General features: G+C 53.0%; 1 protein-coding gene across 1 annotated transcript in view; it reads left to right on the plus strand.

The window, feature by feature from the left end:
* Nucleotides 1-24,399, plus strand: part of LOC128588721 (coiled-coil domain-containing protein 33-like) — a 54,265-nt gene that overhangs the window by 4,355 nt on the left and 25,511 nt on the right. The window contains exons 2-5 of the mRNA XM_053595562.1: nucleotides 688-851; nucleotides 15,903-16,036; nucleotides 19,698-19,807; nucleotides 21,618-21,734. Coding sequence (XP_053451537.1) covers nucleotides 688-851; nucleotides 15,903-16,036; nucleotides 19,698-19,807; nucleotides 21,618-21,734 — 525 coding nt within the window. The remainder of the gene's footprint in view (nucleotides 1-687; nucleotides 852-15,902; nucleotides 16,037-19,697; nucleotides 19,808-21,617; nucleotides 21,735-24,399) is intronic.

The raw sequence follows: 24,399 nt of genomic DNA on the forward strand, positions 1-24,399 counted from the left end.
GGCTAGAGGGGGCTTGGTGGGTGAGAGAAACAGCTAGGAGGCCCGTGTGGCTGGAGTGGGGTGAGCAATGGCCGTGGGACAAGATGAGGTCAGTTTACCCAGCCACTGTAAGGCTCAGAGAGAAGCAGGGAGCTGCTCCATTCCTCTGGAATATGAAGGATCTCCCTGGCAGCTGTATGACCTGGGATGGGGCAGAGGCCTGGCCAGAAAGGAAACAAGAAAGCATTTAAGAGGACAGTGTGGACATTGGGGTGTTGGGGCCTCCAGTGTGTGAAGTTGGAAGGTAAAAAGGGGTTGGACCTTAGATGTGGTTTGAAGGTGCAGCTGACATGATCTGGATCTGCTAGTGGGTTGGACAAGGGGTGTGAGAGATAGGAATTACAGACAAGGGGACCTGCAAAAGCAAAGGCTTAGAAGTAGGACTGGACTTGAGAGATGAGGTGGCCTGTCTCATCCTGCAAGAAGGATCCAGGACTGCAGGAGAGACAGAGAGGTGCTGAAAGAGCCTTGGGGTGGAGAACAGAGGTAGGGAGAAAATGGGTCCAAGGCGACTACCTTCCAGAGTGGGTGGAAGGATGACAGAAGAAGACAGGCACTTGGAGGGGAGCTGTGAGGAGGGCTGGAGGGATGGCATTAGAGGGAGGTGCCACATTGGAAGAGGCTACTCAGCCCAGGCTCTCCCCACAGAACACTGAAGACCCAGAGGAGCGTGTGGACATCCCCAAGAGTACAGAGTCTGAGGTCAGCCACCTGTCTCCCTCTAATAAGGAGACCATCATGATCACTGTCCACGGGGCCACCAATCTACCCATCTGCAAGGATGGCTCTGAACCATGGCCCTATGTGGTGGCGTAAGTAGCTGGGTAAAAGTGAGGGCAGGGGATACATGGGGCTAGGGGACGTGTCGGGGCTGTGAGTGGAAACCAGGGGATGGCTTTTGCAATATGAGCACCCAAAGGTCCAGGACCGAGACAATGATACCCAGTGGGGAAGAGCCAAGTGCGACTCAGACAGGGCTGTGGGTTTACAAATAGAGGCCTGGCATCTTCCCTGCTACATGGGAAGCTGCTCACCAAAGCTGAGAAAAGAAGGGAACTAAAGGGTCCAGAGAGCCACCCCTCTATCTCACACCAACTGGGCAGGGCTTGGCCACAGCTCAACCCCAAAGGGAATGCAGAAGCCTGGGCTGAGCTCAGTGGGGAGTGATGGCCAGAGGAAAGAGACAACCTGGAGCCTGCCTCTCCTGGCCTCTGGGTGCCCCATCCCACTGTGTCCAGCCCTGGGGTCAGCTCCTCACAACGGCCTCCCCACCCCCACATCCTCTCCAGTCATTTCTATCATGGGGGCTTCCCAAGTTCTGTTCCTTCGATGCCTCCCATGTGCCCCCACCAGCCTGGTACTGTCTCAGCCTGCCATACACCCCTCAGCCCGGTACCAAGGCCTGCCAGGCCATGTCTGCTGCTCACCCCACGGGCCTCACTTCTTCCTGGAAGGCACTAAGGGGCAGCACAGTCTCATCCAGCTACCCTTCACTATGGATGTTGGAAATTTGCTCAATCTTTATTGTAAAGCACCATCTCTTAACCCCCTCCAAGGAGCTTGTCATTCCTTAAATCCCCTCTGTAGACACTGGAAGTCGCTGCAACTTCCCACCAAGGCTCCCTATCTCCACCCGGTTCCCACCAACAGTCTGTTGCCCACATTTCCTTTAGGGGCTCATTTCCTTCCCCAGCTGTCTCACTAACACCTGCTAAAATCCCCCCTTCTTCAAAGCTTTGCTCATGATACCTCCTCCAAGCAGCCACCAGAGTTGAATTCTCTCTCCGCTGGAGCCCACAGCAGGGGTCTGAAATAGGCACCTTTTATAAATTATGGCCCTCTTCTGCCCCCCAAACAGACCCCAGGCAGGTCTTCTCCATTTCTCCAACAATGCACCCAAAACAGACCTGAGTACAGACCTAGGGGACAAAGAGTAACTGAGGCAAAGACTTGGTCTCTGTGACGACAAGCTTCTGTCCCCCCACCCCAACACACACACACACACACACACACACACACACACCCGAAAGGGAACAGATGCCTTGCTGAAGACCAACAGGTGAAGCACTCGCCCCAAAAGCCCATTTGCAACAGCCCAGCTCCCGAGTCCTCTCCTCCCCTCCCCCTGCCCATTTCCGTGGCGAGAGGACAGGTGGCAGGGAGAGGGCTTGGCAGGGAGGCTGGTTTCTAGCGGGGAGCTGCTTTCTCCTCTCAGTTATTTCCATAAACCAATTATCACCGATCATCTCGGGAGATTGAGGCCCCTGCTTGTCACCAATCCAGCCCGGACGGTGGGGCGGGGAGCTGGGTGGCGGTCATGCTCGCTCCTCGGAGGGCACCGCGACCCGCCGCATCACCCCGTTGCTATAGGAACTCGCAGCTGGAGCCTAGGCGACCTAAGCCTGGGGGCTGGGGGCTGGGGGCCGGGAGTGGAGAGCTGGACACACGGGAGTCCCCCCGCGCCCTCCCAGTGGCTGTGGCACGTGGGGCGGGAGAGTCCGTGGCACGGAGTGGGTAAAAGGGCGCCTCTCTACAACTTCTCCACGCTAGCCGACCTGGCCAGGCTGCAGCCTGCGTCCCAGGGCTCTAGGCAGAGCTGCCACCAGCTCTAGCGGGTGCTAATGAGATGCAAATGAAAGGAGAAGGGAGGGCTTCTGAGAAGGAAGGCCCAGCTGTTGGGCTTTCAGTTCTGGCCCCCAGCCCCAGGCAGGAGCCCCCCGAGGAAGGACCCGGAACCTCAGAGGCTGCAGATCCGGCAAAGATTTGATGTCCCTATGTCTAATTACAAACACATACTGACAAAGCATGCAATAAACATAAGAAAGTCCATTAAAGGTCTCATTTTGCTTGCAATGAATATTTCAATGCTTTTAAATGTACATATATATTCATATATTTCTAGACTTAAATGTAAGACCTGAAACTCCTAGGAGAAAACATAGGGGAAAGGCCCCTTATGGGTCCCTTATATTGTTTTAGAGACCAATTAATAATGATTTTTTGAATACGACACCAGAAATCTAGGCAACAAAAGTAAAATAAACAAGTGGAACTGCATCAAACTAAAAATTTGGGGTGGGGGTTGGGAATGAGGGAAACAAGGAGATATTGGTCAAAAGGAACAAACTTCCAGTTTTCAGATGAGTAAGTTCTGGGGATCTAATGTGCAAACAATCCACAAAATGAAAAGGCAGCCTATAATATAGAACAAAATACAGGGTGGCCATAAAGTTCGTTATGGCCACTTTGTATTTGCAAGCCATGTATCTGATAAGGAGTTAATCTCCAAAATTTATGTACGAGGAACTCATACAACTCAATAGCAAAAAAACAAATAACTCAATTTAAAAATGGGCAAAAATGGGTATTTTCCAAAAAAAGATATACACATACAAATGGCCAACAGATATATGAAAAGGAGCTCAGTATCCCCAGTCATCAGGGAAACGCAAATCAGAACCACAGTGAGGTATCATCTCACACCAGTTAGGACAGCTACTGTCAAAAAGACAAGAGATAACAAGTGTTGCCCAGGATGTGGAGAAAACGGACCCCTTGTACAATGTTGGTGGGAATGCCAATTGGTACAGCCAACATGAAAAACAGTACAAAGGTTCTTCAAAAAGTTAAAAATAAAACTACCATACAATCTGGCAATCAATCCCACTACTGGGTATTTATCCAAAGGAAACAAAATCAGTATCTCAAAGAGACATCTTGAGATGCCCCTATGTTCATGGCAGCATTATTCACAATAGCCAAATATAGAACCAATAAATGAGTAGATAAAAAAAGCATCATATATCCAGGGTGTCCATAAAGTTTGTGTGCAATTTATTATATTGACTATTGTAAATTGCACATGAACTTTATGTCCACCCTGTATAAGTACAATGTGTGTATTGTAACATGTAGGTATACACGCGCACACACACAAATGGAATATTATTCAGCTATGAAAAGGAAATCATCCTGTTTGCAACAACACGGATGACCCTGGAGAATATTATGCAGTGAAATAAGCCAAACACAGAAAGATAGATACTATTTGATCTCTTTTATACATACGTGGAATCTAAGCTGAGCTCATAGATGTAGAAAACAGAAAAGTGGTTGCCATGGGTTGGGGATGAGGGGAAGAGGAAATGTTGGTCAGCATGAACAAACTTCCAGTTTTAAGATGAGTAAGTTCTGGGGATCTAATGTACAGCAGGCGGCTACAGTTAATGTACAGTACGATACTGTATTGTATACTTGAACTTTGATTGTTATTATTCTAATTATTCTCACTACCGACATGCACTACATGTAACTACATGAGGTGACGAACGTGTTAACTAACTTGATTGTGGTAATCACTTCACAATGTGTACCTATGTCAAATGATGATGTTGTGCACTTTAAGTTTATACGATTTTTATTTGTCAATTATACTTCAATAAAGCTGGAGAAAAATGAAATTATATGAAATTTCACATTCTTTCCAAATATTTTTTCTCACCTTTGTGCCATCACCGTTTTGTGGTGCCCTAAGCTTAGTCTCCCTGGGAGGTTGCCTGCTCTCTGCCTCCCATGCTGGGGGTAGGGGCTTGGGGATCCTTGGGGATCCATTGTCCTCCCTGGGTTTGTTGCATCCTCTGCAGACAGGCCCACAGATGCAGGTGGGGGAGGGACAGATGCACAGGCCTGACAGGGCTCCAAAGCCATCCACTCATTCACCCCATTCATGGAGAGCTGAAGAGTGTTCAGGTTCCAAGATGGTATCCCACTTTGGGGGTTTGGTTTCTTCACCCCTTAGTAGGCACCAGCTTTGAGCCCGTCTAGTACTAGAATGCATCCCCAACAGTTCCAGCCCAATAAGGCCACCTCTTTTCAACTAAGCCACTGGTCTGCTTCCAATCTGTCCCTATGCTCTGTTGGAAAAGCTTTCTCTACAGCCACCAGCGACTGACTGTCATGCCTGGTCCTATGCCCAGTGGACGTCTTGCACGATCTCTCAAGAGCATTAGCCTCTTGGGACCACTCACTCTTTTTGAAGCCCTTTTTCCTCTTCTTTCCATCTGTGGCTATAACCTCTCTATCTCTTCCATCTGGCATTAAGTGTTGGGTTGTCACAAGCTTCAACCCTAGGATGTTCTTCTTTCTCTGTACTCTCTCTCTTCATGTGATCCCATCCCCAACCTGGTGTTGCAAGAATCACAGTCTTCGCCCCATCCAATCTGTCACCACATCATGCCAGTGTCTCTCCCACCTCCTGAATTCAGCTGCTTCTCCCCACCAGCTCTCCCACCCATATAAGCTACTGCACTGTTTCTCCAACTGCTCTTGGTACCGCTCTTGGTCCTCCAGACCCAAGACCTCCCATATTCCCAGAGTGAAGAGGATTCCAGGCCCAGGATGGATGGGTCTTTGCCATCCCCACTAGCTCCTTGGCAACATGACCTCCCACCTCTCTCTTTGTTCCAACCACACCAGACATTTCTTGGTTCTCTGAGGAGACTGTTCCCTCCCACCCTAGGTCTTTGCACTCTCCCTCCCCTAAAACATTCTCCCTCCCCCTCTACCAATCTCAGCTCAGTCATCCCCTCCTCCACAAAATCCTCCCTAGTTCCCAGGCCAAGCCAAATTCTTGCCCATTACACACTTTTGTGAGCCTATATGCAGCTGCGGCTTCACCCATGGTGATACACTTTCTGTGATTATTAGCTTCCTATTTGTCAGCACCTCCCGCCCCATGGTGCCCCGTTAATTCCATAAGCAACATGGTCTGCTTTGCTCGCCATTATATCCCTATTATTAAACTCAGTATCTGGAACATAGGAAGCTATCAGTAAATGGTTGTTGAATGAATGAAAGAATCTGGCCCTGCTTCTAGCTTGCTGTGTGACTTTGGGAAGCTATTTGTCTTTCCGTGCCTATATACCTCACTTGGAAACCTGCCTCAAAGGGCTGTAGAGACGGGAGAGCCAGACAGTGGGATACTGACAGTTCTAAAGCATGATGGGGTTGAGGGGCGTCCTGAGCATTCATCACAGTGGGCTCACATGAGGAAAATCTGACCCCCTTCACTGGGGTCAGGAAGACCCAGCATCCAGTCCACTACCCCAACTCCCTGTGTGACCTCAGGCCAGCCACTGACCTCTTTGAGCCTCAGTCTTTCCATGACCAGGATGCAAGCTTTGGTCTCCACGCTGCTGCAGGCCTGCCTGGCTTGCCTGTGCTCTGGTCTGAGAAACGGTTTCAGTTCTTGAGAGGCAACAAGAGCCCCAGCTGTGCTGTCCGAGAGTCCATGCCCAGGTCTGCTGTGCCAATGACCGGGCCCAGGGTCTCCCAGTGCCTAGCACCTGTCACCAGCTTGGCACAGAAAGACCTGCCAGTCATAGCCCAGCAGGGACCAGGAAGGCAGTGGCACTGACGGGTTGAGGGGGGTGCCCCAGGGCAGGATGAGCTGAGGAGAAGGGGCCAGAAAGGAGATGGCCTGTGGGGTATGACCCTTGGCCAACGCTGCATAGCAGGGCTGCCAGTGTTGGCAGCTGCTGCTTTGGTTGCCGGCTGCCCAGAGCTAATGAGTGGGAACAGGGCCAGGCCTGGAGAGGGAAGGCACTGCTTCCTCCATGCACATGGTGCAGGGTTGAGGGCAGCACAGGGGAGGTGGCACAAATCAGGACCAGCTAGAGTCACACTCAGAGGATCTTAGGTTTTCTTAGATAAGTCTGAGCACCCTCACCCTGTCCTCAGACTGAACCTGACATTGGTCACAGACTGAGCCCTAACTCTGGTGAATAAGTGAAGAGGGTACTGTTGACAGTAGGACAATTGTTCCAGGTCCTGGCAAGAGGGACCTTAAAAAATGTTATATTTACCGAGTGCCTACATATTCCTGGCAGAGGTACTAGGACCGCACATGTGTGTTTCACACAGTTTAATTGTCACCGTCCCTGTGAGCTAGGTATAATATCACTCCCATTTTACAGATGAGGCTCCTGAGACTCAGAGCATTTGCATGACATGCCCAAGGTCACAGAACTAGCGACTACCCACGAATCCAGGAATCCCAAATCCAAAGCTCTTTCCACCTCATTCTGTGCCTTAATCTTCCATTAGCCATTGTCCCTTTTAGGAAGAGAAACTATTGACACCAGGACAATAACCCAGACTTTCCGAGAGGATACAGTGACCAGTCTGGAGAAACCTTGGGATCTGGCATTCCTCTTCCTTCTGGTCAGGCTCTAGGCCTTTGGCCAAGGCCTCCCGAGGGCAGGAATCTAGGCAGAGTGGGTGGAGGCCGCAGCATGACTCACAGTGACCTGCAGGCTTGTCTGAGCAGCCAGTGAGTTGGATTCAGCAAAAATAACAGTAATAGGGTGACTGTGTGATCATGGGACAGTCCAGCCCACATTTGCTGAGTATGCCTCACTCTGAGCTCACTGAGAACTGATTCTTCATACACTCCAGCTTTAACAGAGCAGCCTGTAAGGCAGGTTGCATGAGCCCCATGTGATAGCCAAGGAGGCCAAGGCCCAGGGCAGTGAGGGACTTGTCTGAGGTCACATGGCTGGCCAGCAGGAGTGCAGCAGATACAGATGACTCTTCCCATCTGGCCGCCAGCTCCCGCAGAGGCCCAGGCTCCTTTGCTCCCAGCAGGAAGCACATGGGACAGCAGAAGAGGTCAGGGAGCAGGCCTTGGGTGGGGCTGGGAATCCAGGGTCCTCACCTCCCCAGCAGGGCCCCAGCCCAGCGCCCGATTTCCCATCCACACCTGCACCATATAACGTCAGTCCCTGGAGGCCCAGAGTCTCAGAGTTTTTGTTCACTGAGAACTCCCAGTATCCCAGAGTTATAAACACAGATGGCGTCAGCCATTAGAGGAGGATTGGCCTGAGATCTCCCAACCAGACTTAAGCCACAAGTATTCTTTCCAGATGCTTCCCCATCACCACCACCCAGGGTTCCTGAGGTCTCTTCATGCCTGAAATGCTCATTCAGGCTCAAAAAGCATGAGCTCTCCCTTGGGAGCCGTGGAACTCCAAGGAATGGTCTTATGAGGGCAACACTTAGAAACTAGTGTTCTGGGGGAAGATTCCGGGCAGTGAGCCAGGCTGGAGGGGGCCTTCCTGGTGTCCTCATGGCATTACGCATGAACTGTCTCCTCTGCTTATTCTGAAGACGGACAGAGATGCTGACAGGCTCCTCCTCCCCAGACATCACTGGCTGCCAGGAGGCATGATCCTCCCCCCAGGCTTTGTGTGGCTGCCCTCTGCCCTGCTGGCCCCTGGGCCCTCCAGAGACAGATGCCAGGTGATCCAGCATCTAGCAAAGCAAGGGAGGCTACCAGGCAAGGGGTGGAGCTCAGGGCCCCAGTTCAGCTCCTCCTGACCCCATGTCATTCCACACACACCAGGATTGACAGGTCCATGTCTTCAGGGCCACACTGCACAGCCCACCAGGGTGGATGCAATAGACGGCAGAGCCACTGTGGCGGTCCTGGGGCACTGCACAGTGGGACCCTCACTCAGACCAGCAGCCCAAGTCCTTGCTGATTCTGACAGGGAAGAATGAGGGCTTGGGTTATCAGCTCTCTCAGTTTGTCAGAAACCCCCCATTTTTGTGTGAAATCAGCTGTTACTTTACATGCAGACCAAACAACTCTTGTCAGGTAGCTCCTCTCCTGGACCCCTCATCCTCATCCCCTCCTGAGCCCTGGACCTGACTCAGACTTGACATCTCATCCAGCTCTGCTGGCAGCTCCTCTTCTGCCAGGGGCATGACCTCCCCATGGCTGTATGTCCCCCCATCTGAGGCCTTCTCTTTTTTTGCCTCCAGGACATCCCCCTCTCCTGATTCCCTCCTCTGTCTCTGACCATTGCGCTGTGGGATGCTCCTTGTCCTCTTCTCTATAAATGTGGGTGCTTCTGCATACATCTTGACTCTCCTCTGTGCCCCAAGTCTCTCTGAGATATCCCCTCACCCTAGGGACCCCCTTGGCCCCTATCCTGAAGGCTCCAGGATCTCTGGATCCAGCTAGGGCCTCTCTCCTGAGCACCAGCACCAAGAGCTCACCCACCAATGCATGTCTGCACCACACATTCAGCCTCCCCTAGATAACCTCCTCTTCCTCTGGGCCTCCACTGTCTATCTAGAAACCTGTGAGATACAGAATACCACTAACTGGGAGGTGCTGAGCCCAGAGATGTCTAAAGGGTAAGGCACAATCAGTAGCAGTGAACCAGGAACCAGGACTCAAACCCACATCCCGTAAGCCCAGTGTAATTCTCCTCTCTGGCCTTCAGCAGGACTGGCCTGGGAACGCTAGAAGGGAGGCAGTGGCATCCCCTTCTCTGCTCCCACACATACTTGAGGACAGAGGAGCAGCTGGCCCTTCCCTGTCTTTTCCTGTCTGACTTCCCTGGCTGCTCTGTGGGCCTGTGCCCAGTGCATGCCGAGGTGCCCTCTGGGTGCTGGAGGAGCAGGGCCTAGGGACTCGCTTGGGACTGTGGCTGAGGACTCTTAGCATGGTTAGTGTGGCCAGCTGAACCAGACAAGAGGCCAGGGCCCAGGCAAGATCAGGGCTCCTGGGGCCTCAGGGTTTTGAAGAAGTCCAGTTGCCGTGGCTGGGCTCTGCTCCCCTCTTTTGGTACATGCTCTTGGGAAAGAACTTAGGATCTGAACCCTCCCCCCAGCCAGGAACTGCTCAGGTCAGTCCTGAGGAGCTGCCAGTTTCTTGCAGAGGCCCAGCAGCGCAGGCCAGGGGGTGGCCCGGCAGAGCTGGAGGACTCAGGCTGCACATCTCCATCTTCCAATGGTCTGTCCTCTCCTTCTTCATTCAACAAATACTTGCCTGGCCCCACTGTGCCCATGCTGGCAACTGGGAACTGAGTCCCAGCAGGGACAAGACATGTCTGCCCTTGAGGAGCTTACGGTTTAGCAGCATAGCATAGGTGGGTGTGTGTGTTTGTGTGTGTGTGTGTGTGTGTGTTTGTGTGTGTGTGTGTGTGTGTGTGTGTGTGTGAGTGAACAGATAACCATCCCCACTCATTCCCCCTTGGTCTACAATCTCCCAAGAAAACAGTTGAGCAGGCTCCAGGCCTCAGCACCTGGGTATCAGAACCCCTCAGGGGTGCTGGGCTCTTGGGAAAGGGCAGGAGGCTGGGGGTTGCTCCAGACCTCAGACCTTGGCCTGGACCACACAAGTTAGGCTGAGAATCAGAATGACTTAGGGATCAGAAAAATCAGGTGTTTGTTCTGAGGTTGGGCAGTTCGCTTTCATGTCTGGCCTATGCTCCTCCTGCATAAGGCTACATGTATGAGAAAGGGGACACCCAGAAGAGTGGATGTTCAGAGTGACTAACCATTGAAAGATCCCGAGTCAGGCCAGGTTCCTACCTCGCCAAAGGGACTGTCACTCCATCCCCACAAGATGTGGTGTTGACTGACAGGGGCATCCTCCTGCTGCACAAGTAGATGGCTCCCAGGGACCCTCAGCAGCTGCACCACAGGACAGACCAGAGTGTGACACTCCAAAGGCTGCAGGTGGTACAGGCAGGGCCCTCCTTGGGCCTGCATTGTCTCCAGTCTCAAACAGAGAAAAGAGGTATCTCTGGAAAATGAGGAAATTCCCTTCCATGGAGAGGTGTGACAATGCCCAACACACCAGGCTTGAGTCTGCCTTTGCACCATAGCTCTGGGGGCTGTGGTTTCCCTGGGCCATACATATGAAAATAGCACCCAGGTCTCCCCAGTGTCATGGGCGGGGATGAGGGTACACGCTGACTATGAAGGGCTCCCCCAAGAATAGCAGGTGAGCAGGGGTGGGGAGCACTTTTGTTTTACAGGAAGATTTTTGCCTTTGTCAGAGGTCCTTGGAACACACTCTTTCTTTTTTCCAAAGCAGTCCTGTCACAGGACTCCTTGCACCAGAGTTAGTTCTGTACATGGAGGCCACCTGTAGTGTTGTAGCACCATCAGCAATTAGTGATGGTTCATTAGAGTCCAGTTACTACATGAAACCAGGATGAGAGCCCACTGCTTTGCTGAGAGTAACAGCCCTGTTCATGCCTTAAGTGGCATCTTTCTGAGAGCTCAGAAGCCACAAGGACCAGTTGCTCCACCTTCAGCATTGGTGGCTGGGGGTCAACACCAAGTGGGAGCATTGTTGGTGGCTGCTTTCTGGGGCAAATGGGAAAGGGGCGGGGAGAGGGAGTTTCAGACCTGACTGTTCCTGCCTCACTTCTCAGCTTCTGTCTTGAGGAGCCCCTGGCACAACTCCCTGCCCAGCAATCCCAGGGGACCTTGGCCAAGGCCAGAAGCCTGCAGGCCAGGGCTTTTCCCTCCTGTCTGCCTGGCCTCAGAGGACACTGCGTGTGGCCATAGAGAGAAAGGAGGTTGGGAGGGAACTCAGTAAGGGAAGACCATAGCTCCCCTCCTTACTGCCTGACCCCTGCTCCCAACCCATCATAATACCCCCCTCCCTAGCCTCAGGCTTTCTCCCCCAGATGGGGAACTCCTCCTCCCATGCTGCTCAAGCCCTGCCCCCACCAGGAAATCTCCCTTCACCTGTCCAGCCCAGGCAGGGTCAGAAACACAGGAATCCCGCCTTTTTAGCCACCCCATTCAGATTACTATCTGTCTCTGCAGAAGCCAACTCCCCATCTCCTGTCCCTAGTGCATAAACCAGGGCTCCTGGATTGGAGACAGGTCATTGGGTTTTCCAGAGCCTTCCAGGGATGGACATAGCCTGTGGACTGGGTGTCTGGGTGCTTCTTGGTCTTCTGGAGGATGCAGGAGGCCCAGTCTCCCTGGCTAGAGGCTGGCGTGGAGGATGTAGGTAGAAGGAAATTGCCCTGACCTATCAGAAAAGATTGAGGTCCAACCATGACACCCCTGGCAGCTGGCCCTGAGGACTCTTAATCAGAACCTATCCCCTGACTTCCTTCTCAGATTCCCAGGTGAGCCAGCAACAGGGCTGTGATGGACCAGGTCAAAGCATTGCCAGACCTCTTGATCCACCATCCCTCCACCTAAGGGTTTGACTTCATTCATTCTTCTCAATCCCCACCTGATGGCTTCCTTCCCATGGGCTTCTGGAAACATCCCTCCAGTCTTTTAGGATTTGGGAGCCTGCTCAGCAGCCAGAGCAAACACAAACGGGGACTCTTCCCTCTCCTTCACTCTCCTGGAAGCTACCTGGGATTGGCACTCTAGGCAAAGAGGAGGCCAGGCTTTGACTTTTCATGTTTTGATGCTTTGAGGGGAGCTGAAGGCCAGAGAACTGGGCAGGCAAATGGGAAGGTGAGTTCAGTTGTGAATAGCAGACTTCGGAGGTAGCTTGAGGGCTGGCAGTCTGGGGACATAGGGCATGGGGCCTGAGGCAGCATGGAATTCAAGCCTCCCCAGGCAGTCTCTGTGCGTGTGTCCTCTAGAGGCAGGGTGGGGGCAGCCCTAGACCTGCTCCCTCTCTCTCCATCAATGCCCTGTGCTTTTCTGCTGCTTACCTCTGCTCACAGCTGCAGCCCCTGGGAATCAGACAACAGTTTTCTCTCAGTCATGACCTTGCAGAAGGAAAGCAAAGTCCTTCTTGTCCCCTCCCACTCACACCTGCACTTGGGCTTGCTTCTGGCCTCCCACCCCCTGCTGGGGTGAGCCCCAGGGACTCCTGGCTTGAGTCTGGAGTTTGTCAAAAATTTGTCAAAGATGCACACCCCCCTCCTCCAGCAGTGTGGGGATGGGCTGAGTTGAAGGGGTGGTTAACATTTCCCTGGAGCTTGGCACAGGGCTGCTGCACTGTCTGTGAACCTGACCCTAGTACCCATCTTGGTGTCGCTGCAAATGCTGGGGGTGGATTAAGCCTGAGCCACCTCTGAGCTCCCTCTGGCGCTGACTGGCAGGAGCCAGCTATAGAGCTGGGGCAGGGCTCTGGGCACAGGGAGGGATGAGTATCAGTCCTTGCGGGGACCTGGGGAGGGAGGCTTTGAAGAGGTTCCCCAGGCTCTGAGGCTGCTCTGCCAGGCCTGAGCCCCTTCTGGGTCTGAGCCATATGCCTAGCTGGGAGTGCAGAAAGGAGCTGGGCAAAGAAAGTGAGCTGGTCCCCTTCTCCAGTTCTGCAGGGAATCAGAAGTTCTTCTTGCATGAAGGCCCACAGGAGTCAGCTGTGCCAGGAAAAGCCATTACCCTGACAGCTCCCTCCACCTGCTAAAAGCCTTCCTCCTCCCCTGGGGCCTCCCCCTCCCAGTTGCTTCCTCTGCACTCACCTAACCCTGTGGCCCTCTTTAGTGGGGAGTGGGAATGGGGGCAGGGAGAGATACAGAGGCTTGCTTAACTCTTTCTTTGCTGGAGGGAAGCCAGTATGACTAGGATCCCTTGAAGCTTCCCACCCGTGTGCACCTGGAATTCCTCCTGCCGACCCTCCAGGAGAAGTGTAGAGAAGGGGAAGGGACCACAGGCCACGGAGAGAGAAGAGCAGAAGAACAGGCTGGCAAGTGCAGGTCATGGGGTCCAGCCTGAATCCTGTCACTGTGCTGCTGTGACTTCAGGCCCTCAGTGTTTCTACATGCACACAGAGCCACTGGGAGACCCCTGAGAAGCCCCCCAGGACAAGTCTGTGCAGGAACAGGTGCTGTGTCCAGCCCCCAGGTGACATTCTTGGTGTAGAGGAACTGACATCCTCCTTGCTTATCCTCAATGTTCCCTCCTTTCTGCTCCCATCCTCTGTTCTCTGGATACCAGTCTCTAAGGAGGGAGGCAAGCATTGTCCTGCAGGCAGGGAACTAATCTCTCGCTTCAAGGCAGAAGAAGGCTGCTGAGAGCCCGGAGGCCTCTGACTTCAGGCCACAGAGTGGCACCAAGAGGGGCTCTGATTGTGAGAGGAAGGCACCCAAGGGCAGAGGGTGGGCGCTGCCCTGCCAGCTTCATGCCCGTCCTCCCTCTGCAGCCTGGCAGCCTCCCTCCGGCCCCTACACAGGCGGGGAGCCCATTCTGTGGGGCCTGCAGGGACAGTGGCCTGGTCAGCCTGGTGAGCCTAGGTCTAAGAGGGGCTCTCGCTCCCCAGGAGATGCCCCTTCTCATTCCAGGGCTGCCCTTTTCCCCCTGCCTGCTGCCCACACCCTGATCCTTTGAGAAAACACCCAGGTTATTTTGTATCACAACATGAACTGGGGCTTCCTGGGTGCCAGAGCTTAATGTGTTTTCTCTCCAACCCTACAGCCACTCTCTGAGGGAGGCACAATTTGTAGGGGAGGACCTGAGGCTCGGAGGGGAGCTGATGCAGTCAGGACAAATGTGGGCTTAATCCCATTCTGAGTGACTCTGAAACCTGTGCTCTTCCCAGGGGTCCACACATTGGCTGGAGTGGCCAGAGATGCCCCCAGCCTTAGATCAGAGTTTGGGACATGATGGGGAAGAAACCAGGCCAGGAGTAAAGAAGCTAAGGTCTCTAGCGATATGGGGTAAGAAGAAGGAATTACATTTGTAATTTAAACATTCAAAACCATAATCATTATTAACACTTTATGGTACTTAACAACATGCCAGGCAGTGAACATACTACTTCATTTCATTCCCACAGCAGCCCTGCTGGAGGGTACCATTGTCACTACCATTTCACAGATGAAGAAATAAGGCACAGGGTGGTTGTGCACCTAGCCCAAAGTCACACAGCTTAGTAGGTGCAGAGCTGGGACCCAGCTGGTCTGACTCCAGGGTCTCTATCACAATCACTTTGTCACACTGCCCGTCAGTCGAGGCAGAGTGAGAGTCCTCAGCTGACCCCTGGAGCTTGGAGATGGGACTCTTCCCACAGAAGTGGTCACCCACAAGAGCAGGACTGGGTTTGTGGTAGCAAGGGGCCAGGCCACGGTGTCATTTAAGTCTAAAGGACAGAGAGAGCAGGGAGGAACAAGCCGGGCAGAGAAGGACCATGTTGGGGCCGCTAACACATGGCGCAGACTGGACCTGAGCCAGCTGGTGTGCCCCACACTCCATTTGGGAGCTTAGGTGTGGGCCAATGGCTGGTAAGGATGCCATCTTCACCTCCCCCCAGGGTACCATTTGTGCACCATGCTTCCCCTCCTGGGTTCCCCAGGGCAATGCCTCATGCCGTGATGGTCTCCAGCCCTGACACAGACACACTCGCCTCTTCAGCAGAAGCACAAACTCTCACTGACTGGTTGATGGCTCTGAATCTCAGGAACACTTAGCCCAGATACCTGTAGGGTGCACTGGGATGTAGCAGTCCTGAGCTCCCGTCTCACTTTTGACAACCCATCCTTGAGCAACTTGAGTGCATGAGGGCCAAAATTCCCCGTCACTGTCCCCTGCACCCAGCCCCAAGTCCTGCACACAGTGGGCACCACAAAAGACGTGTGGCGTGTGTGGCGTGTGTGCTCCAGTGAAAGGGTTCAGAGCCTGAGGGCTGGGCTGAGACTGGAGTCTGGGCAGAAGAAAAATGGAGGTCAATAGGAGAGGACAGCCAGGAGGGCCATCTGACTTAGAGGAGAGGTCAGGCTGCAGAGTCCACGCACACAGGCGCCTGCTGGGGAGCACACCCTCCCTGCCCTGCGAGGGGCAGGAAGTCAGACGGTAGAGGCGTCTCTTCCCACCCCCACTCTGAGCCTCTGGTACCTGTATCTAAGTGAAGGCCTCAGCAGTGGCCAGTGAGACAGTGTGGTCACCCGGCAGGCAGGGCAGCCAAGGGGACAGGCCTGGCATCCCCCGGGCCTGGGACAACATGAGTTCATGTCTATGCATGGGAGGGAGCTCTTCATGTTCTGTCTACCTTTTGCTCAGATTTATGGACAGTGGCGTCTAAGAGGGGGCAGACAGCGGACAAGATCCCTCCCTCTGATTTACCCTGTCCTTCCCCTCCCCAGGAACAGCACATCTGAGGAAGCGAACAACCAGAGCTCCAAGGCAGTCACATCTGTGACCTCAGAGCCCACCAGATCCCCTGTCTGGGGGGACACGGTGAAAGTGGAGATTCAAGCGGCAAATGCTGGGCAAGAAGGTGAGGCTGGGGAGTGGAGGGTGGCAGTGTGAGCACAGAACTGCCCCTTAAGGCAGAAGAGGGCTCTCACCCAGCTCAGCTGGCAGCCACCTGAATGTCACTTTGGGCTCAGTTAAAAAAAAAAAGCACTTAAAAAAAAATCCCAATATTGTCATGCCTCATCTCCCTAGTCTGCTCGAAAAATGAGATGTTCCACAGAAATGAATTTTCCAGACAATGCAAACTTATCTTTTTTATGTCTGTTGTTATTATTTTCATGGTGGTTATTATCACCATCTCCCAGTAAAACAGCACATTACAGCTTCATGGCACGTCCCCACACATCACTCATCGGAGTCACCACCTCCCAGGAGGAACAATGCTGTTCCCATTGCTTGGGAGAGAACCATGAGGTTCAGGGAATTTGAATAACTGGCTGGAGCTCAAGTTCTCAGTAAGCAGAGGACATAGGACTCGGCATTGCATGTTCTCACTGTAGCTCCAGTGTTCTAGCTGCCTTGACTTGATGTTTTTAAAAAATGTCTTTAATGTCACTAAAACAGATGCTTTTGTGTGTGCCTCGTCCTTCCTGGGTCTCAGCCCAAGCTGCCAGGGCCCCATGTGCACTGGGCACAGTGCGTGTGCACATTGCATTTCCCCTCCGATGGGAGAGCCAGGCTGGGCACACAGGAGCACGAGCTGGCTGACACTGGGACGGCTCTGGGCACCAGCATCGGGTACTGCCAGCACAGACCAGAGGTGCCTGGCAATGTCTCTGGTCTTATCTGATGGGAAGAACCCTGGGCTCACTTCTTGCAGGTGGCCTCTGCCTGAGAAGACAGGCTTACCTCTCCTCTTGAAATCCTGCCAGGGACCTCAACAGAGCTCCTTGTTCACCTCACGAAGAACAAAAAGCTGGCTGCTGAAGGCTGAGAGGGGAGTGGGAGGGGGAGCCTCTGGAGAAGCCGAAAAGCCAACTCCAGGTCAAGCCAGAGAATTGCTTTTTCTGCCTTGTAAAGGGGGCGGGTGGAGCTTTTGGGACAGTTTCAGAAGACACAAAAGAGGAGGAAAAATTGACATAGCATTTCATGCAGAGGCACATGTGAGCGTGTGTGTGTGTGTCTTTGTGAGCACCTGCATGCCGGCCTGTGTGTACGTGTGCACATTGTATGTGTGTGAGGATGTGCTGCGTCTGCCCTGCAGTCACGCATGCTGTGCCTCTTATGTGTGTGTGTGTGTGTGTGTGTGTGCGTGCGTGCACAGGTGTGTCTGGCTACAATGGCATGTTGTGTGTGTGCCTGGATGTATCAGGATGGTAGTGTGCACCTTGCAGTGCATAAGCGCATGTAGTTTGTGTGTGTGTGTGCCAGTGTGTGTCAGGCATACATGTATGTGGCTGGTGGGAAGTTAGGGGTCATGGTGAGTGGACCTGGGGGCTGGGATCCTGCCCTGGGCTCTAGTCACCTAGGGTAATAGAGGGAAAGGTATGATAGGACCCATCTGTGCGGCACAGAGCGGGCAGAACTAGCTGCAGGAGGGACGGGAGGCCGCACGGGCAGGCAGGAAATATTGGCAGGCGCCGCTCTGCAGATTGAAGTAGCTGGATGCTTGTTGGAACCTGGTTGGAACTGGTTGCTGTGGTGATGTCTGCAGTGGGGGTGGGGAAGATGGGGGCCAGGCCAAGAGGTGGGGGAGGGTGGGAGGTACTCAAGGATGTGTTAATGAAAACCAAAAGGGAGTTTCAGACCCTGTGACAGGGCCAAAAGCAGGCGGGTGACAGAAATGGCTTGTTGGCCACACAAAGGGAGCAGTGGGAGGCCAGAAGGGCACAGTGCCCAGAGAGGAAGCTGATGAAGCGTGTTTGTGGCATGGAGACAGAAGCAGGGCGGGTGGCTGTCCATTCCCCCCAATTCCAGCTCATCTGCAGGTTGCCAAACAGAGGAACAGGGGTGGGGGTTGGGAGGGAACCAACCTTCTCACTAGGTTTCAGAAAATCCCAACCAGACCTGGGGACTCCAGGGCCCATGGGGAGTGGGCATGAGGGGCTGCAGCCTGCACAGCTTCTTTTGGAGCTTAGGCTGGGAGCACTGGAACCCCCAAGCTGAGTTTCCTCTGGTCTCAGAGTGGGTGAGTGTACAGAGAGCTGCAGGTGGTTGACAAGGGGAAAAATAGTGATAGCCACAAGGAGCATTTGCTTGGAACTTTATAGCATGAAAGTAGTACACGCCCCTCCTTACAACAATCCTAGAGGAGGGACAAGATATTTCTTTTTTAGAGTATTAACATTTTGCAGAGCAGGAACATGAAGCTTAGAGAGGTTAAGGGACTCACTAAAGACCCCAGAGAAAATTGTTGTCTTGGTACTAGAGCCCAGGTCTGCTGACTTCAGACCCCTTGCCTCAATCTACTTTCTTTAAGCCAAGCTCCACTCCTTGAATGACCTTACCCCCTCTTTCCTTTGTGGCTACCTCTTGAGAGGCTGTGTATTCAGGTTAACTGTGAGGGAAAGAGAAAGAAGGAAGAGTTATAAAATCTCTCACCCTCCTCCTCCACCCTGACATCCAAATGATCCCTCCAGCTCCAAGTGACCAAGCTTCTGACTGGGCTCATCTCTTGGCTTCCAGCCTGCTGAGCCTTCTGGGACCAGTAGCTGTCCTTGGTACTGAAATGTCCCTGTTTGAAGAAGAAAGGCAGAGGGCCAGTGGCTTTCCAGGGGTCTCCCTCAGACACATTTCTCCATCCCCATCCTCCCATTCTTCTCTAGATCTCTGTTTTATCTCCTTTCCTCCACCATCTCTCTCTCCTCCTCCCTCCATCTTTCTCTTTGTCCTCCTCAAATCATGGATTTTCTGAATGGAAAGATGCTGCAGAAGTCACCAAATCCAGCCCCTCCCATCATCCACGTCCTAGCTGGGTAATGTTGATCGAGTTATACAACAACTCTGAGCTCCATTGTTCCTTTTTTAAAAAAACAGAGGTGGTTTTGAAAACCACCCCCTACTTGAGGGGTTGTGCCAGGAATTTGTTGGAGTAACAGCTGAGGAATGCCATCCCCATGCCTGGCACACAACGAGTGCTCACTAACTAGAACACCGTGATTACTTCCAGGATGCTGCTGTTCTTCTTAAAGTTCATGCCAAAGTTTATGCCCTCTTGCGGGGAAATGTGGTCTCTTGGGAGGACATTGACTAAGTCATTTACTTGTTGATGGTTGCATTAAGGGACTTCTTGAGCAGGTCACTTTTTATTGCTGAAACTCAGTGTCCCCACCTGTAATATGAGGAAGATAATCCCACCCTGCCTGAGGAACTGGCGAAGGTGTTTGTGACCCAGGGAAGGGGTCTTATTCCCAGAGGGGAGTGCTATGCCTTCTTGCCTGTGTATCTATCTCTCCGTGAGCACACGCATGTCTGCTGCCACAGGGGCTGGGCGGGGAGTTTCTCCACTGCAAGAGAGAATGTATTTGGGGTCCTGACAGCACCTGGCCCAGAGACTTGCCAAGTGCAGGGGCTCAGAGAGTGCCTGTGGGGCTGTGTGCACATGTGCGAGCCACATGTGTCCGTGCACATTGACTCTTCAGTGGCCCCGCTCCCTGCTCTCGGCAATGTCTCTCTCCTCCCTGGGAGGGAAGGCGGGAAGTTAAGTCCTGTTCTGACCATGTGCTCATGTTTTCTCTTTCCAGATGTGGTCCTCAAGGTGGTGGACAACAAAAATAAAGAGGCACTATTGTCCTACAAAATCCCCATCAAGTACCTGCGTGTTTTCCACCCCTACCACTTTGAGCTGGTAAAGGTGAGTCAGCGGCCTAGGACAGGAGGGGACAGAGCTGGCGGAACGTCTTGGTGCCCCCGGCTGTTCCTCAGAAGCAGCCCCGGGCATTGCCTGCCCACCCACAGTATGACAAATCCAGGGCTATGGGGGGCTCTGGAAGACCTTTCTCCTGACCCTCTAAATTCATCTCTGTAAAACAAAGATAGCATAGCATAACTATACCACATTAAGTGAATATACCAATTAAAGATATATTCTGATCTCCTAAATGTTTTAAAAGGGGGTGGATCGAAAAATTAAAAAAAAACAACTATTTGCCGAGTACCTACTGCTCCAGACCCTGTGCTAGGCATCTCAAACACCATCTCTAAAACCTCAAGGCAAGTACATTCTGCATACGTGGGACTGAGCAGAAGAACCCTGTCATCCTGGGTGACAGAGAGTGAGTGAGTGGCAGAGTCAAGAGTGAGCCCAGGTCATGCTCTCTCCCAAGCCAGTTCTTTCTCTGCTGCCTCTACACGCTGCCTTGGCAGAAAGGCCCAGAAGGGTTGGGAGATGCGGGGGATAAAGCATTTCCCAGAATGCACCTCTCAAGTGGGCACCTGGGAATGAGCATGGAGTGGGGAGACTTAGGCCCCTCAGTCCACAGCTTGGACCTCTCAGCCTGGGCCCTCCACCTGCCCTCCCTCCCCATGCTGAGCAGTAGAGAGAATTCACTTGCTCATTGCTTAAGTAGTTAGGAAGTACCTACTACACCGCCAAGCCAGGCCCTGGGCCAGAGGTGAGCGCAGACATCACTTTCCTGTCCCCCACTGTGCACTGCAGATCCCTGTAGTGATTGAGAATACAGAACAATGTGAAGCCAGACAGTCTGGGTTCCTGCCCCAGGCCTGCTGCCTACTGGCTGCATACCCATGCGAAGCCACTTAACCCCCTCTGTCTTCCTCAGCAAAGCTGAGCCGACATACCCAGTGCAATGATGGGAAGGTGCCTGGCACGTAGTAGGTGCTCAGTTCAGTTAGCTTCTCTCCTCCCTCCCTGCTCCAGGCCTTGCACTGACCTTTTGTCTTTTTATTTATTTATTTATTTGAGACAGAGTCTCAAGCTGTTGCCCTAGGTAGAGTGCTGTGGTGTCACAGCTCACAGCAACCTCAAACTCTTGGGCTTAAGTGATTCTTTTGCCTCAGCCTCCCAAGTAGCTGGGACTACAGGTGCCCACCACAATGCCTGGCTATTTTTTGGTTGTAGTTGCCATTGTTGTTTGTCAGGCCCGGGCTGGATTCGAACCCACCAGCTCTGGTGTATGTGGCTGGTGCCCTAGCCACTCGAGCTACAGGCGCCGAGCCTGCACTGATCTTTTTTCCAAGTGACTATTCACCATGGCTCCTGGGATATTAACTTTTCCTTAGGCCCCAAGGGGAACCCCAATCCCGGGCTTCAGGATAAGGTGCCAGGGCCAGGCAGGGGAGTGAAGACCCAGAGAGATGAGTGACTTGCTCTGGGAGATGCAGAACCTCAACTGTAATTCTGGGTGTATGGGTCCCCTGGCTCCCTGGCCACTTACAACCCAAGCCTTGTTATCACATCTTTACCAGAGAGCAGGCAGTCACCGGTCCTTGTGAGGGTGATGAAATATTCAAATGGAAAAGGGAAGATTTATTATATTGATCTCCTTGGAAGGGCTCACAGGGACCATGAGGTTTAATTATCAGCTCAGAGCCCCAGTGGAGCAATGCCAAGTGATTATCTGCAGAAGGCTGGATTTATGGCCAGGGTCTGCCCTTTAGACACCCTCCTTCTGGTATGTCTTCTTCCCCTACCCTGTCTCTAGCCCACCTGGTCTGGGAAAGATAACCAAAAGACTAGCAAGACGCAACTGTACACCACAGTCGTTCGGAAGTGTAGCTTCATCCCCCGCTACGTCGGCTGCAGCCACACAGCTCTGGAGGTACCAGGGCTGGGGCCTCTGGGGTGGCATGTGGTGTGGGAAGGGGATAAGCTTTGGGCCATCCATAGATCCTGTTTTGGCCCCCTCTGCCTAGCCTGAGGGTGTGGAGCAGAAATGTCAAGAACAGACAAACCAAACAGGCCTTCCCAAAATAGTCAAAGTACTTTGTAGAAACAGGCCCTGGGTTGGCAGGAATGGTGAGGGGGAAGATGCTTACTTCTCTTTCCCTCTCTGCCCTGAACACCACCCCTCTACCACAGGGAGGGTGGAGCCTCCCAAAACCTGGTGTCTTCCTGAATCTCCCAGAGCAGGGAGAAGCCCTGTGCTTCCCACTTTGGCACCAAGTCCCTGGCTGTTTCTGTTCTGTTCTTCCCTTTCTGGGGTAGTGACTAGTTCCTAAGCCCACAGACAAAAAGTTAGGGACTCCCCAATTTTTCCTTTAGTTTAGTGGTCTAAAGAAGTTTGTCTGGTCTGCCAGTTAGGTATTCTGGGGTCCATTCATTCATTCAACAACCATTTATAGAGCTTCTTCCATTAGCCCAGATAAGGCTGGGCCACCTGGGACCTGGTCACCATCCCTTGACCCATCACCTTCCACCTCTACGCTGTTCAGCAGCTTCAGAAGGAATCACTGAAGTCCAAGGCTGACATGATTGAGGGACCAGGCCCCAGTTCTACTCCATCCAGCCTTTAAACTGCCCATAGGTGACAGATTCAAACCCAGCTATGGCTTAGATGTATGAAGGAATCAGGGAGGGAGCTGTGGAAAGCTCTGGGCTTTCTTCCCAACCTGGATGATCTGACCCCCACCCCCACCCCATAGCACTATGTGCCTGGCAGGGCAAGAACTGTTCTTTGTCCCCATTTCACAGGGGACACTGAGACCCAAGGAGGGTCTAGTCCCCATCAGAGAGAACTCCTAGTCCATAGTTCTACCCCACACCCACCCCTGGATGCCAGCCTGTGCCACCCCTGTAGGCTCCCTCTGCGCCCACCTCTCCTCTCCCTTCTACTGCCCCCTTTCCCAGCAGTTCACAGCTACGCTAAATGAGAAAGAGTAGCAACATCTTGGCCATGCTGTCCCAGGCTGCACTCCTGGGGCTGCAGGGGCTGCTGTGAATCTGCCCCCACCCCAACCTCTCTGACTTGCCTGGTAACTCCCTGGCCCCCAGCACCCCACCCACAGATACCCTCCCTGTCTTAGCAACTAGTATAGCTCTGAGCAAGCAGCTGACTGCTCTTGATAGCAGCTGGAGAGCACAGCAGGAGCAGAAACTGCTTCTGTGACTCAGCAGGCTGTCATGAGCAGGTATGGTTGGGCAGTTGTCTCAGCCACACCTGGCCAGAGTCCACACAGACAGGAATAATTAGCTACCCTCTCCTTTCAGACTCTCTTCTCAGTCCATGTGAGCTGCAGGACCTGAGTGCTCCCATGAAATCCCTCAGGCCCAGATCCCCAGCCCGATCCAGAGTTTGAAATGCCACCATCAGAGTCAGCCCTTTGAATGTGGAGAAGGGATTCAGCCTCCAGAGGTCCCAGTGAGAGCTGAGAGGCCTTGAGCACTTATGGTTCAGGGTTGTGTGTAGTAAGCGGCAACCAGCTGAGATGGGCCCTGGCAGAGGGGCCTGGGACAAGGGAGAAGAGAAACCAGGAAAGGATCCAGAACAAGCCCCATTCCTGGGCCTTCTCCTCCCCTGGAAAGTCAGAGATGGAGGGACCAGGGAGATTATGGCCCAACTGCTCAGTGTATAAGTCAGAAAACTGAGGCCCAGAGTGAAGCAGGACTGGCAAAGGGGACCCAGCCAGAGTAGACAGGGGGACCCTTCCCATCCCAAGCTGTGGCTGGGCATGGTCCCACAGTGCTGTCCAGAATCCCTTCCCTTCCTGCTCCTCTCCCATCAGTACCCTTCCCCCAAGACCCGCTCTGAGACCATTGCCTGTCTCCTCCCCCCCAACCCCCCCCCCCGCCACAGGGCTCTCCCTCTGCCGCTCCCCTCTTTCTCCCTAATTAACGTGACACTCATTTATCCCACAACACATATTGAGGTCTACTTTGTACCAGGCACTTTTGCTAAAAGTCACTGGGATGACAACAGTGAATGAAATAGACTTCTAATCAAATAAACAGAAAATAAACAAGAAATGAATTAGAATAAACACAAGCTATGAGGAATATTGTGGGAGAGGCGGAGGATGGGGCAGCTACTTTATTAAGAGTGGTCACAGAAGGCTTCTCAGAGATAGTGACATTTAGGCTACAGGATGGGAAGGAGTCAGCCATGACGAGTTGGTGGGAGCTATGGGAGAGTCTAGTTAGAGGAGTTAGCTCGTGCACAGAGCCTGAGGTGGAAATAGATTAAGGTGGGTTGGAGGAGTGGAACAAAAAGTGCTCCGGGAGGGCTGGAGCAAGCTTTTGCCTGACCTGCCCCCTAGGGACACAACCCGCTTCTCCTGCTCTGCCCCTGTGCACGTTGTGCCAGTGGAAGTCTGGAGGAGAGGAGATGCAAGGAAAGGGTGCAGAGAGGGCCTTAGGAGGTGACAGAGGACTGAGGTCTGTGGGGGAAGCAAAGACTGGGATCTGATGGAGAAAAAGTAGCCCAGACATGTGATGCTATGACCCGTCCCCACGGAGAGCAGGCACCAGGGGGCACCCAGCTGTGGCCA

The sequence above is a fragment of the Nycticebus coucang genome, chromosome 6 (assembly GCF_027406575.1).
Source record: "Nycticebus coucang isolate mNycCou1 chromosome 6, mNycCou1.pri, whole genome shotgun sequence".
In the NCBI taxonomy this organism is placed as follows: domain Eukaryota; kingdom Metazoa; phylum Chordata; class Mammalia; order Primates; family Lorisidae; genus Nycticebus; species Nycticebus coucang.